The sequence below is a fragment of the Pteronotus mesoamericanus genome, unplaced genomic scaffold (assembly GCF_021234165.1).
Source record: "Pteronotus mesoamericanus isolate MK-2021 breed Mesoamerican mustached bat unplaced genomic scaffold, CSHL_Meso_final contig_56, whole genome shotgun sequence".
Taxonomy (NCBI): Eukaryota; Metazoa; Chordata; class Mammalia; order Chiroptera; family Mormoopidae; genus Pteronotus; species Pteronotus mesoamericanus.
Window position 1 is genome coordinate 13,522,321 of NW_026555201.1, and position 14,591 is coordinate 13,536,911.

The window sequence follows — 14,591 nt, forward strand, 5'->3', positions numbered from 1 at the left end:
TTTAACAGACATTATGCTTCTTCAGAAATAATTATCAAAATTCATCTTATGTAGTCCATTGAATGGACGTGTGAGAGTGAGAACACATCTGGGGTTGTCATTGGGAGGCTGAGAAATCAATCTGCTGTGCAGCAATAGAAGCCTGGCCACGGGAAATGAAGAGTTGGGGGTTCCAAGGTTCCAGGCCTGGGTGGCGGGGGCAATGAGGCAATCAATTTGTGAATGAGTAGTATTGAGGATTAGATGTTTTATTTTTATTTTTTCTTTTACTCAGGTCCTAAATATAACTATAATACTATTACAACCCCCACCCTCCCAGGATTTCAGGTATGCTTTTACTCCAGACCAAAAGCTATGACTCAGTAACAAATCATATTAGAACATTGCATAATCTTGACGCATATCTAGATTTGATGCAGACACATCATTTAGAAATTTACATTTTGAAAGTACTTTGTTTTAGAATTAATACACTAATTCTTTTAGTACCTTATAAAGTAATGAAAAAGTCTTACCTCATGGGTTTCTTTGCTAGCAAATAACTCAACAACTGAATGTATGTATGCAAGTCTGGGGAAAACTTCCAGTAACTACAATGTCTGTATAACTTTGGACATATTAACCCTTTACCTCAGTCTTTGCCATTTGCAACCTGAATATAATGATACATTATTTGTTTTTTTAATTTTAGTTATTTATTTTTTTGGTGAGAGGGGAAGGGAGGGAGAAAGAAAGGGAAACACTGATGTGTGAGAGAAACTTTGATTGGTTGCCTCTCTCACACCCCTGACTGGAACCTGGCCCACAGTCCAGATACCTGCCCTGACCAGGAATCGAACTACTGACCTTTCAGTGTGCAGGATAACACTCAACCCACTGAGCCATACCAGTCAGGGCTGATGCATTACTTCTTACCTGCTCATATCCTAGATTAGAGCAAACACATCTGTACAGTGGAATACTGGACTATACCAGCTAAAGGAGCCATAGTTTATACTTGTTTGGATCGCAGCACTAAAGTTTTCCTATTGGGTCAGGTCTTTTGAGAAGAAGTCACTATGATGTGTGAAGTATTTATTTGAGAAAGGAGCCGATGAGGTTAGGGAGAGCTGCTTTGAGATCACAGGGCAGTACACAGCCTACACAGGAAGAGAGAGAAGGAGGAAGCATTGAATTGAAAGAATTCTAGACAGCAGCTCAATTGCAAGAAATATCCATCCAGGCTAATGGGGAGCCCTGAAGCCAGAGCTTCCCACTAGAGGAGTTCCCTGTCTCACTGGAAGGTGCCCACCTCAGTTCCACTCTCGTGCTTAGTCACCAGCTGAGAGTGGACTAAGAAAAATGGGGCCTTTGGGGTATCAAGTACAGAGGGATGAAAAGAGGACATCTATATTCATCATCTGATAAAAAAATCACTATTTTCAACTTTGTCCTTACTGAATCTGCTCTAAACTAGATTTATGCCCCCTAGTCTATCAACATGTTCTATTATGCTAGCCAATTTCTGTCTTCTATTCCATTGCCAGTCCTGGACATATCAGTCAGCTATTTCAACTATGTCTCATTGAATTAGGTTTCCCTTCATCGTCTCCTGGGAACACCCACTGATTCTAGGCTCTGAGTAACTCTAAGAATTTCCTTTCTTTTTCTAAGTTCTTGCTATGCTCAAGGTTTCGGGAGACTGTCATGTAACTCTTTTCATTTGGGATCACAAGAAAGTAATCCAAACTCATTAAGATAACTGATTTTGGACTTAGATATAAGTGGAACTCCAGTCCTGGCTCCATAATATACTACCTGTATTAATTTGGGTAAATTATACAACCTTTTAAGCTTTATCTGAGAAGCAAAGATAGTGGTATTTTTCTTACAATAATGTGAATCTGGCATGTAGAAGTTACTTAATGAATGACAGGTATATCATTAATAATTTTAGTTAAGACTTAGGACTTTTCTGCACATTTCCACATTTTTTGATTCTTTATTACATTCTTACCAGAGTTCAAACCTAGCTCCACTCTTTTCATCTCACACAATCTTGGGACTGCCTCTCCTACATTACTGGGATTCAGCATTTATTGAGAACCTACTATGTTCCAGGAACTGTTTTTCACAATAGGTTTATAGTGGTGCGTCAAACAGACCAGGACCACTTATACTTTTCACTCATTGACCTGCAGGACTCTGCAAAGACCACTCCTGCCACACCAGGCAAATGCTTCCTGTTGACCTTTCCTTATGGAATCCCACACATCCTTAAAGGTCCGACACAGATGTGCCATCTGTTTTTTGATCCTCTTTGACATGCATCCCTTCAGACATAATAAGCTTTCTTATTTTCCTAAACACAGTGGAATACTTTTATTTATTTATTTATTTGCAATTCAACTTATACTATGTTGTGTCTTCTCATCTCACTTGTTTTTTTTTTTTTTTTTTTTTTGTGAGGTTTTGAGGTCCTGGAGGACACAGGCTTGTGGCATACATATTTATATTCTACAGGATACTTAGCACACTGCCTTACTCAATAAGCATATGCTAAAGGAATAAATTAGTCACAATCTCCCTCTCTTCAGAAGTGATTACTTATCACTAAGGTACACCAATAAAGTAATAAACTGTATATCCTGGTTGAGTAGTCTCCAAGAATACAAAGTAATTGCTATACATGCAACTAATTTCTCTTTCTCTCTCACCTAGTTATTCCATTAAAGGAGCCACATTTCTGAGCCAGACGTAGGAAATGGGGGTTCCAAGTCATGAGGACACAGTCCTTTCTCTTAGAGACTGATTACAATGTTAATTAATATAAACTTTAGCTAGGAACTTACATGAAAAAGATACTCCAAGTTGAAATATAATCATGGGTTTTTTGTAAGGAAGTCTCAAAATTATTAAAATCTTGTAGAAATAGTTTATTTACTTCTCATAAAGTTGTTGAGGCTGCCTAACACTAAGTTTGTTTGATTGGGGCTGGAATTTTGAATCATAAGTGAGTATAAGTTACAATATTGTAAATAATATTACTTGGTGAAAGATGTTCTAAAAATGTGATGAAAAGGGATTTAGTGTTTTCTTTTTTTTTTGAAGATTTATAATGAGCTATGCCCACATTAAGAGGTGTGATTCTTGCTATAAGTCCTGCATATTAGGTGCCATGTATATGTTGGCTGAATAGTGACAGTTGAGAGTCTGTCTGTGAAGTTTTATGAAATAAGGATTTTTAAAATGTAGCTTTGGAAAGAAAAGGCTAGTTAAATATAGAAGAGTGCATGCTACTCGGGAGAATTTAAAATGTTCAAGTGGGCAACACGAGCATATTTCTAGGAAGTTAATTTAATTATACAATATAATAATAATAGGGAATTCAGTGATATATAAATTTTACATATTGATTATATTTCTAGGTTTTATTTCCTGTTAGCACTCTGCTCCAGCTCAGCTAAGACAAGAAAACCGGCACATTCATTATGATTAGAAAGGACTCTCTTGCCATTAGACCATGCTAAATTGATAGTTTTTATAGCCCGACAAGAGACCAAGTCATCGTTACCTGAAGGGAAATACTTAAATCATCCGAAGATGGTCATTCTGTTCTGAAGGAAAGTGTGAGATAACTGCTTGAGATCTAAGTCTTACAGCAAGGGGTAGTTTTGCCGCAGAACTGACAGTTTCCACCCTCGGGGTGGGTGTATTAGTTGGGAAATGTATAGGAAGAGGGCTTGTGAAGGAAAATTCAAAGAGTGAGACTGATGAGTTCTAAAGGAAATTCTAATCTGGTCCCCCGATTGAATCATAAATGTTTATATTTTAGGGACCTATACAAATGCAGAAGTTACAAAGGAAGAAGCAAAAGAGCAGAGTGGCAAATGTGGTAGAAAAATATATCAGAAGAGGTACAAAACTCTATGGCTGGTCCAGCTTATCATTTGTCCAGTTGTGAACAAAATACTAATTCTGGGAGCAATTTTGATGATGAGTTTTTATTGCAATATTTCTTTAATGATTCTTCATGGAACCTGAGAATTGTATTTCATTAAAATTCCATAATTCTAGGAAACACTTTTAGTAACAATGGAAAATCCTTATTGCATTTGGGACTGGCTGCCACAGTTCAGTTCAGGATGAGTCTATATGTGGTTTTATATGATTCTCTTAGAGAAAAGGCACCATAGCAGGGATAGATGGTGATAGACAGAGACTTTACGTGGGGTGGTTAACATACAATACAATGCACAGATGATGTGTTGGAGAATTGCGCACCTAAAGCCTGTGTAATTTTGTTATCCAGTGTCAGCCCAAGAGATTCAATTTTAAAAAATCTGGTAAAAAAGTCAGTTACTGGAAAGTGTGAATTTGTAATGAGAATGAATTTAATATGTGAATTATGAAAGGATTTCCCTCCCAACCAGCCTATTATTTATATTTAAACTTTTGCTACTTATAATCCTCTGTGCTGTAGTTAAAACAATTTTGTGCAGCTTAAAAATATCTTTTTTAAAGTTTATTTATATTTTGCATACAAATTTGGAATCATCCAGGCTTAACTATCATTACTCGGAATGTTTCATATTGATTACATGTCTCCCTCTTTTTGCACTGATATTGTTCTACAATATTATAATAATTGCTCTCAAGGTGAGGTAGACTCCTAAATTAGTATTTTTCTCTATTACTCTAAATATTTATATCGATCACATGTTTTACTTGTGCATGGGTATATGGCTACAGCCAGTCTCTAAAAGAAAAAGACAGAAAATAAAATTATTAGTTCAATATAATACTGATAGCTAGCTCTCGTGATTACTATTTTTCAGACCATGTTTTAAGTACTTTGAATTTATTAATTCATTTAAGCTTCAGAATAACAGTATTAAATTGGGATTGTTATTGCCTACATTTTACGAGTGAGAAAAGTGAGTAACAGGTTAAATATTTTTTTTTCCCTAAGTAAACATAGACAGAAGGTGGCAGAGCCAGGATTGGAAGCCAAGCAGTCTGACTGCTTGGTCTGTGTCCTCTCCACTTTTGTAGCTAAATTCTTCTTGGTTAAGCCAGGATTAGAGTAAGTAGCTATGTTACTCCAACGCTGTATTTTAATATAATTATTTATTAACATGGGCAGTCTCCCATACTAGATTGTGAATTTGTAAGTACAAGAACCATGTTTTATTAACTCTGTCATATATAGTGCTTAATAAAATTTTTATTACTCCTGAATTACAGCTTATTATTGCCTTGAGATATTCTGTCCAACAGATTTCTGTTTTGAAGTCATTGGTTTTAGATTGAAAAAATGAAAAAAAAGTGCAGTTGTCACCTGTCAGAAGAATATTGTATTCATGATTTTTCTATTTCTTAACTGTGTTTAAGAATGAAATAGCTTGAATGAATCAAACTATTTTTTTTATTGATATAGGATAATTTTAGAGTCATGTTATTTGGTGGAAAGTCTTTTCTTTCATTATTTTAAGGAAAATACTCTTTTTCTACAGGGTGCTGCTTTAATTAGAATGCTGGCTAATTTTATGGGCCATTCAGTGTTTCAGAGGGGTTTGCAGGTAAGTAATATGCTTCCTATTTTCTCTTACCTTTTTCCTTGTCCTTATATTTATTTTAAAGATTTTTCACAGCTTGGAAAACTAATACAAAATTACTGAATTTGATGGAAAACTTTATGATCAGTATGATAAGCAATATCTTTCGCTATGACAAATGAAAAAGGTAAGATACTCACTGTACCTACTGATAAAACACAAACTTTTATACTATTTAAAATCTCTTTAATACAAAATTTTAAAATTGAAGTAATCTTCAGATCTATCAGATCATAAATAATCTACAAAATATTTTTTGAATCAACTTCCCTTTTCTCCCATTTAACATTTTATATAAAGTGAAAACAAATTATGTTAACCTTGCTAAAATATGTATTTGAGAAAATCTTAATGCCTTTTTTTCAGATATGTGCCTTTTATGCTGTTGTTTTATTGTTGATATACATAGTTCGTTATTTGTTGCAAAGCTATTTAAATGTTTTTAAATTAGAAAATGCAATATTTTAAATAAAGGAGAAAAGGAAACAGTTTTATCATATATATTTAGAGTGTGAAATATGGAATCTAAGAGAGCACTCTTAGAAAAGAAGGATTGTTACCTCTTGAAAGCAAACACAAATACAGAAAAATAGAACTTTTATTCCATTGCATCTGTTGAAGTAAATCATGTTCCGAGCAGCTGTGATTGATGAATTATTTATGATGCATTCTGCTACTTAGAAGTGTCCTTTAAAGTAAATTGATGTTCACCTGAAATACAATTATGCTAAGACAGAGAGAGCAATCAATCTTATCTGTTCTTACTAAGCTTTTCATTTTGAAATTTAAATAAACTACATATAGGATCAGGTCATATTTTAGTAGTATAATTCTATCTTTACTCAAATTAAACTAAAAAATAACATACAAAGCAAGAGTTAAATATGTTATGACAAAGCTATATTTACTTAACACAACAAAGAAAAATACAAATTTCTTGAAGAATAATTTTTCTTAGAAAATATTTTTTACAGCTTTGTTCCAGCAGAGGTTGTAATTTACTTTCATCAGCTCTCTCTATCAGGGACACCTTCAGAATAACTGAGTTCCATTGAACCTGTTGGTGCTAAAGTCTCTATTCTGATCACAGAGTTGGGGAAATCTTTTTTCCCAAGGAGTGACCTCGATGAATATCAACTTTCTGCAGGAATGTCCTTTCTTATCCTCACTCCTTTGTTTTTATCCATGAAGTTACAGCATAACAGTTCCTGAAAATACCTATGTTTTCATAAGGGCAATGCAAATTAAATTTGATTTCCTGGTAGCAAGTGGATGTGAAATAATTTTCTATATACAAGTTTTATTATTTTTTCTCATCTGTGTGTATAGATTTGCTGGGCAGATTGAATAACTATACATATATTACTTGGAAAGGATTATTGTTTTGCAACATTTTTCTTTATCCTGTCTTGCTTTCTCTGGTATGCAAAATATATCAAATTTTAATTCACCCAATTCTACTGACCCAGTCTGTTCAGTTTTATCTGAAACAGACTATTCACCCTCTGTGTCCCATATATAAACTTTCATTTGAAGCTTGTGTTAATGTGTGCCTTTATGTTCTGATACTTGATTTAGTTAATTTTCAACTGAGGGACTGTATGCTTGTCAACATTGCATTTCATTTGCCTTGTGACATCTCATTGATCAGATAGATCTGTATCCTTCAGTACTTCCTTGCAGCTTTATTTATACTCATCACTCAAACTGATTTAGTGTATCATCAGCAGTTTGGATTAGTTTACAGTAGCTCCCTATGTCTAGGTGATAAATTATCATCTCTTGTGCATGAAGATGTATGGGATACATTTTGAAAATGACCTCCTGAACAGACACTTTATGTCATGGTACTGAGTGGTCACTGAGTTGATATTAATATATTTCACATCCACAAGGCTCTAGGGAGTCTTGGTTTTATAGTCTTGTTGAAAGAGCTAATCTGGAGTGTCAGTGCTTACCTCTGCTGGAAAATCTATTAATTGTTTTTATATTAACCATGGCTATTTCTATGTTGACGAATGGAAGTTTATATTTGCAGACTAACTCAGGGTTAGACTTACAGGTGTAGGCAATCCTTAATTGCAAACATTATGTTTTTAATATTTATTTCCCCTGTTCTTTCTTCCTCCTTCTTGCCCTCTTTCCTTCCTTTCTTTTCCTTTATACCTACTCCTCCCCATCATGTTTCTCCTCCTTACATCACCTTCTCTCCTTTTTCCCTTTCTCCTTCCCTTCTTCTTCTCCTTCATACTTGGTCTTTAGCCCTAATGTTCTATCTAGGAACAATAATAAATGTGGGTTCTTCTAAAATTTGGATTATCTTACATTTTTTATGTATTTTTTGACTCAGGTTCTTTTGGAAACATATATCCCTCAGGAGGAAGGGACTCAAAGACTTTCTGAAAAGGTTTTGCTCCTAGTACTCACATAACCCACTGAGTCAGTAATTAGAAAGTCTAGAAAACAGTTTCATACTGAATAATTGCAACTTTCCTTAGTCCGGTCTTCTTGATACATTTTCATCTAATCCCCCCTTACTTCTTAAATAGTTCCCCTTAAGTCTTGCATAGTTCGCCTTAAGATCAGGAACTAGACAGGGTTGTCTGCTTTCAACCCTCTTATTCAAAATAGTACTAGAAGTCCTAGACACAGCAATCAAACAAGAAGAAGAAATAAAAGGTATCCAAATTGGAAAGGGAGAAATAAAACTGTCATTATTTGCAGGTGACATGATACTGTACATTGAGAACCCCAAAGATTCCACCAAGAAACTACTAGAACTGATAAATAAATCCAGCAAAATAGCAGGATACAAAATTAATATCCAGAACTCAGTTGTATTTTTATACACCAATAGTCAACTAAAAGAAAGGGAAGTTAAGAAAACAATCCCCTTTACGATTGCTACAAAAAGAAAAAAAAATCTAAGAATAAACCTAACCAAGGGTGCAAAAGACCTATACTTGAAAAATTATAAGACACTGAAGAAAGAAATTGAAGAATATACAAATAGGTGGAAGCACATACTGTATTCATGGATGGGAAGAATTAACATCATTTAAGTGTACATATTACCCAAAGCAATCTATAAATTCAATGCAATTCCTATCAATATTCCAATGAAATATTTCACAAAACTAGAACAAATATTTCAAAAATTCATATGGAACCACAAAAGGCCCTGCATAACAACAGTGGTCTTGAGAAAGAAGAATGAATTGGAGGAATCCCATTACCTAATATCAAACTATACCATAAGGCCATACTCATCAAAAGAGCATGGTACTGGCATAAAAACACACACATAGATCAATGGAACAGAATAAAGAGCCCAGAAATAAATCCACACCTTTATAGTCAATTAATATTTAACAGAGGGAGCAAGCACATACAATGGTCTAAAGATAGTTTATTCAGTAAATGGTGTGGGGAAATTGGACAGATACATGCAAAAAATGACACTAGACCATCTTCTTACACCACACACAAGAATAAATTCAAAATGGATTAAAGGCTTAAATACTAGACGTGAAACCATAAAAATTGTAGAAGAAAACATAGGCAGCAAAATCTCAGACATTGCTTGTAGCTACCCATTATTTGATATATATCCCCAACAGGGGAATAAAAAGAAAAATAAAGAAGTGAGACTACATCAAACTAAAATGTTTTGCATAGCAAAGGAAATCATCAACCAAAGAAAATGACAACCCACAGAATGGGAGAACAAATTCACTGATACATCTGGTAAGAGGTTAATACCCAAAATTTATAAAGAACTTACAAAACTGAACACCAAAAAAAACCCAATTAAAAAATGGGCAAAAGATAGGCACTTCTCCAAAGAGAACATACAGATGACCAAAAGGCATATGAAAAGATGCTCAATGTCACTAATCATTAGAGAAATGCAAATTAAAACAACAATGAAATATCATCTCACACTTCTCAGAATGGCTATCACCAATAAATCAACAAACAACAAGTGCTGGTGAGGATGTAGAGAAAGGGGAACCCTATTGCACTGTTGGTGGAATGCATACTGGGGCAGCCACTGTGGAAAGCAGTATGGAGATACCTCAAAAAATTAAAAATGGATCTGCCTTTTGACCCAGTTATCCCACTTCTGGGAATATATCCAAAGGAACCCCAAACGCTAATTCGAAAAAACATGCACCCCGATGTTCATTGCAGTGTTATTTATAATTGCCAAGATATGGAAGCAGCCCAAGTGTCCATTAGATGAATGGATAAAACAACTATGGGACATTTGCACAATGGAATACTTGGCCATAAAAAAGAGAAGATAATTTTACCCTTTGCAACAATATGGATGGACCTGGAGAACATTTTGTTAAGTGGAATAAGCCAGTCAAAGAAAGACAAGTACCATGTGATTTCAGTTATATGTGAAATCTAATGAACAAATTGAGCTAACAAGCAAAACAGAGACAGACTCATAGGTGGAGAGCAGATGACTTCTAGAGTTGGTAGGGGCAAATTAGGATGTGGAGGGATTGAGCAAAGAGGAAAAAAGACTCCTGGACATGGACAACAGTGTGGTGATTCTGAGGGTGGGTATAAGGGAACAAAATGGTAATGGAAAAAATACAATAAAGACTAAATCACAGGAATTAAAATGGTGGAGGACAGTGGAAGTCACACTGACATCCTCCCAGGACCAAACTGGAATTACAATTAAATTGTGGAGAAATCACCTGGAACAAACAATTGAACAATAGCAGGAGGGGAGCTTTATAACCTCACAGAAAAATCAGCTTTAGCACAATCTAACTTGTAAGGAGTGTGATAGAGACTCAAGAAGGTGGGCTGGGCATCCATGGAGGATATTGAAACAGGAGGATATTGAAACAGCCAGTTGGATCCCCCTGAGAAGAGTGGGGTCTACACCAAAAGTGGGGATCTCCAGCCTACAGCACCACAACCCAAAAAGTACACAGAAAACAGCCCAGCTGCGAAAAGCAGCAGGGTTGCTCTCTGCCAGAGACAGGCAGCTGGAGATGCAAAGAGCATAATTGGCTGTTTAAAGGGCCAATGCATAAATTTTTATTTGCAGCCACTTACCCTGATCTCCGGCAAAGATGGGGGCAGAATGGGCTGGAGACACCTGAGGAGAGACTGGGGAAGGAGGCTTTGGAGAGAGAACTGAGAGAGTGGCCAGCAGGTTCTGGGTGCTGACTCATTCCCCATGCAGCAGCAGCCATCCTGCTCAGGCAGAGACCACTCCCCTGAATGGCAGCAGCATGAGAGGACCCAATAGCTCTGCCCACAGGAGCAACTCTGTCCCACCATGTGGTGTCTCTAAGCTGGCCTGCTGAGTGCAGGGTGGCATGATTAACAGGTGAAGGAGACAGCCACAGACAGTAGATTCCTGGAAGTTTCCAACAAACTGCCTAAGGTCAGACAAGGACAACATCTGACATCACCAGAGGCAGATCCAGAAAATAAAAACAGCGGTCTCCTGCCATAGAAGTTCACACCACAAAGTCAGGAAATCAAGATAGATCAATTTAAGAAGCAGAAGCAAAAAAGAAGAGTCTCACAAATAATGGAAAGACAAAGAAATACCCACCTCCACTTGAAAGTAAAGGAGGAATCCTCAGAAAGAGAACTAAATGAAATAGAGGCAAGTAAACTATCAGATATTGAGTTCCAAACAATGGTTCTAAGGAAGCTCAATGAGCTCAGTGAGCTCAGAGAGAATTTAAAAAAATTACAGGGAAACTATCAGGAACTTACTGCAAACTATATCAGCATGAAAAAGGACATAGAAACTATCAATAAGAGACAAGAAGAAATGAAGAATACAACTGAATTGAAGAACACAGTAGAAGGAATCAAAAGCGGGCTAGATGAAGCCGAGGATCGAATCAGCGAGCTGGAGGACAAGGTAGGAAAAAACTCCCAGAAAGAACAAGAAGAAAGAGCAAGCAAAAACACTCAAAAAGAATGAGGAGGCATTTAGGGAAATGCAGGATAACCTGAAACATAATGATTTACATATAATAGGGATACCAGAAGGAGAAGAAGAGGACCAAGGGATAGAGAACCTTTGTTCTTTGAAAGAGTAATGATGGAAAACTTCCCTAATTTGCGGAGAGAAAAAGTCACACAAGTCCAGGAAGCACAGAGGGTCCCATTTAAGAGGAACCCAGTGAGGCCCACTCCAAGACACATCATCGTTAAAATGGCAAATGTCAAAGACAAAGAGAGAATTCTAAAGGCAGCAAGGGAGAAGAGGTAGTAACATACAAGGGAACCCCGATACAGCTTGCAGCTGACGTCTCAACAGAAACAGCACAAGTCAGAAGGGAATGGCAAGAAATACTCCAAGTCATGAAAAGCAAAGGCCTGCTACCAGGATTGCTTTACCTAGGAAGGCTCTCAATTAAAATGGAAGGCAAAATAAAGAGTTTCTCAGACAAAAGAGGGCTAAAAGAACATGCTTCCACCAAAACAGCATTGCAAAATATGCTAAAGGGACTGCTTTAAGATGAAAAAAAGTTTATGAATACCCAGTTTCTTTCACAGTTGCCAATACTTGATATTACCCATATTTTTAATGTGTAATAATCTGATTGTGACAATGATGTATTATTTTAATTGTTCCTTTATTATGTGTTGAAACTAAACGTGTTTTAGCATATTTCTTACCTATTTCTATTATTTTTAAAAAGCTTTAAATGACTTTCTGGTATTCTTTACTTATCAATTTAAGGTTTATAGAATTTTTTCCCTAAAAAACAACAACAGCAACAACAACAACAACGATAACAACTATTAACCCTTTTTTAGATGTGTGGCAAATCCTTTCCCCTTCTATTACTTATCTTTTAACATTTTTATATGTATATTACTATATAGTCTTAAATGTTTAATATAATCATATTGTCAATATTTTACTTTATAGCTTCTGGGTTTGAACATTTTACTTCAGGGTAAGAAAAATATTAGTTTGTATTACCTCCTAAAACTCCTTAGATTCTACATATTGATTTTTAATTCACCTGAATATTTCTTGTATAATGTGTGAAATAGGGCTCTATATTTGTTTTATTTCAAGTAATAGTGGTCCATGCACCTTATTTGTTGAATAAGCTTTATTTTCCCCATTGATTTGAAATACAAATTTAATCATATATTACATTGTTAAGCAGATATATACATTTGTTTCTAGAATGCTTATTATATTTCATTGATCTACTTGATTATTTCTGTGCTGGTTTTATGTTGTTTTAATTGCTGAGAATTTATAATGGTTTTAAATTTTTTAATATTTTATAATTGACTTTGACATTTAAACAATAAATAAAATTAATATGCATTTAAAGAAGAAAGAAAGAAAGAATGAAAGAAAGAAATAAGGAAAGATGGAACTCCTACCTTTTGCGACAACATGGATGGAACTGGAGAATACTATGCTAAGTGAAATAAGCCAGTTGGTGAAAGACAAATACCATGCAATCTCACCTATAAGTGGAATCTATTCAACAGAATAAACTAACAAACAAAATAAACCACAGGCATGGAAACATGGAGCAGACTCAAAGTGACCAGAGGGGATAGAGAAAGAGGACGATGGTGGAAAGAAGGGGAAGGGACTAGACAAAGAACATGTATAAATGACTCATGTACATGGATAACAGAGTGGGAATTGACTGTGGGAGCAGGGGGTGGGGGTGGGATGGGTGGAGGGTGGTAAAGGGGAGAAAATTGAGACAACTACAATAGAATAAACATGATTTAAAAATTAAAAAAAAGATTGAAATCATAGGTAATTTAAGCAACATCCATAGCAGTAACTGGCCCACGTTCTTTGAAAAGTATCTCACAGATGTTAACTGTCCTTCCAAGATTCACGATGGACAAGAAGCAATTGACTGGGTTCTTGGTTGGGCTGTCAGTCTTAAATATGGAGATAATGCTGAAAAACACATGGACTCAGTATCAGATAACAAAAAAGGGGACAGTGCAGCTAAAAATGCGGAACCACTGATCAGTTTGAATGTAGATAATGCTCATTTGAAGGCCGGCATAACAAACTTGGCTGGCCTTCCTCAGATTCTGTATCACAGGATCACCTGGTAATGCTGAAGGCAACGTGCAGGTTGGTCCAGGACACCTGACACACAGGTGGCAGTTGCTGAAGCAAACCAAAAAGGTTGATTGCCTGTTGCTTTAGACATGCAGAACCTTGGTTTGACACAGGAGATGCAGTTGTCAATGAAGCTGCTCAAATTCTACAGTCGCTGCATATATAAGAGCTCAGGGAGCTGCAGACAAAAGTAGTGAAGCGATAGTAGCTGTTCAAGCAATTGTTGCCCATCCAAAGACCGACCACAGCCTGAGGAAAGCTGGAGGATGAACATTGTAGCGTTCCAGCTCTTGCCTACACAGCACAGTTGGGAACCACGTATGCCCTGGTATGTGTTTGGAAATCAAATATCACACTTTCAAGGAAAGTATCCCCAAAAATTGACCATATTTTGGAGATTTACTATCCTTGCTTTTTCTTTAATTGCAGGTTGGGAATGTTAAAAAAAAAAATTAAATCAAAAAATCAAAAATAAATAGCTTCAAAACATTTTTATATTTAATCCTCACCTGAGGATATGTTTATTGATTTTATAGAGAGAGGGGAAGGGGGGTAGGAGAGAGAGAGAGACAGACAGACAGACACACTGGTGTGAGACAGAAACATTTATCAGGTGCTTCCCATACACACCTGACTGGGGATCAAACCTAAATCCTTGGTATGTTCTCTGACTGTGGATCACACCTGCAATTTTTTTGGTGCACTGGATGATGCATCAACCAATTGAGCCATTCTGGCCAGGACTGTAAAAATTTTTTTAAAAAATAGTATACATATAAAATATTGTCTATCTCTATATAAATTTTATCCCAGATACCATCAATAAATTAGCTTCTGGTTCGATGTATAAATTCAAAGTAATGGGTAGAGCCTACCAA

General features: G+C 35.9%; 1 protein-coding gene and 1 pseudogene across 2 annotated transcripts in view; both read left to right on the top strand.

The window, feature by feature from the left end:
• Positions 1-14,591, top strand: part of TRHDE (thyrotropin releasing hormone degrading enzyme) — a 393,263-nt gene that overhangs the window by 268,018 nt on the left and 110,654 nt on the right. For both annotated transcript variants that reach the window (XM_054580121.1, XM_054580122.1), the window contains exon 7: positions 5,496-5,561. In XM_054580121.1, the coding sequence (XP_054436096.1) occupies positions 5,496-5,561 (66 nt within the window). The remainder of the gene's footprint in view (positions 1-5,495; positions 5,562-14,591) is intronic.
• On the top strand, positions 13,371-13,983 carry LOC129075967 (RNA transcription, translation and transport factor protein-like; annotated as a pseudogene).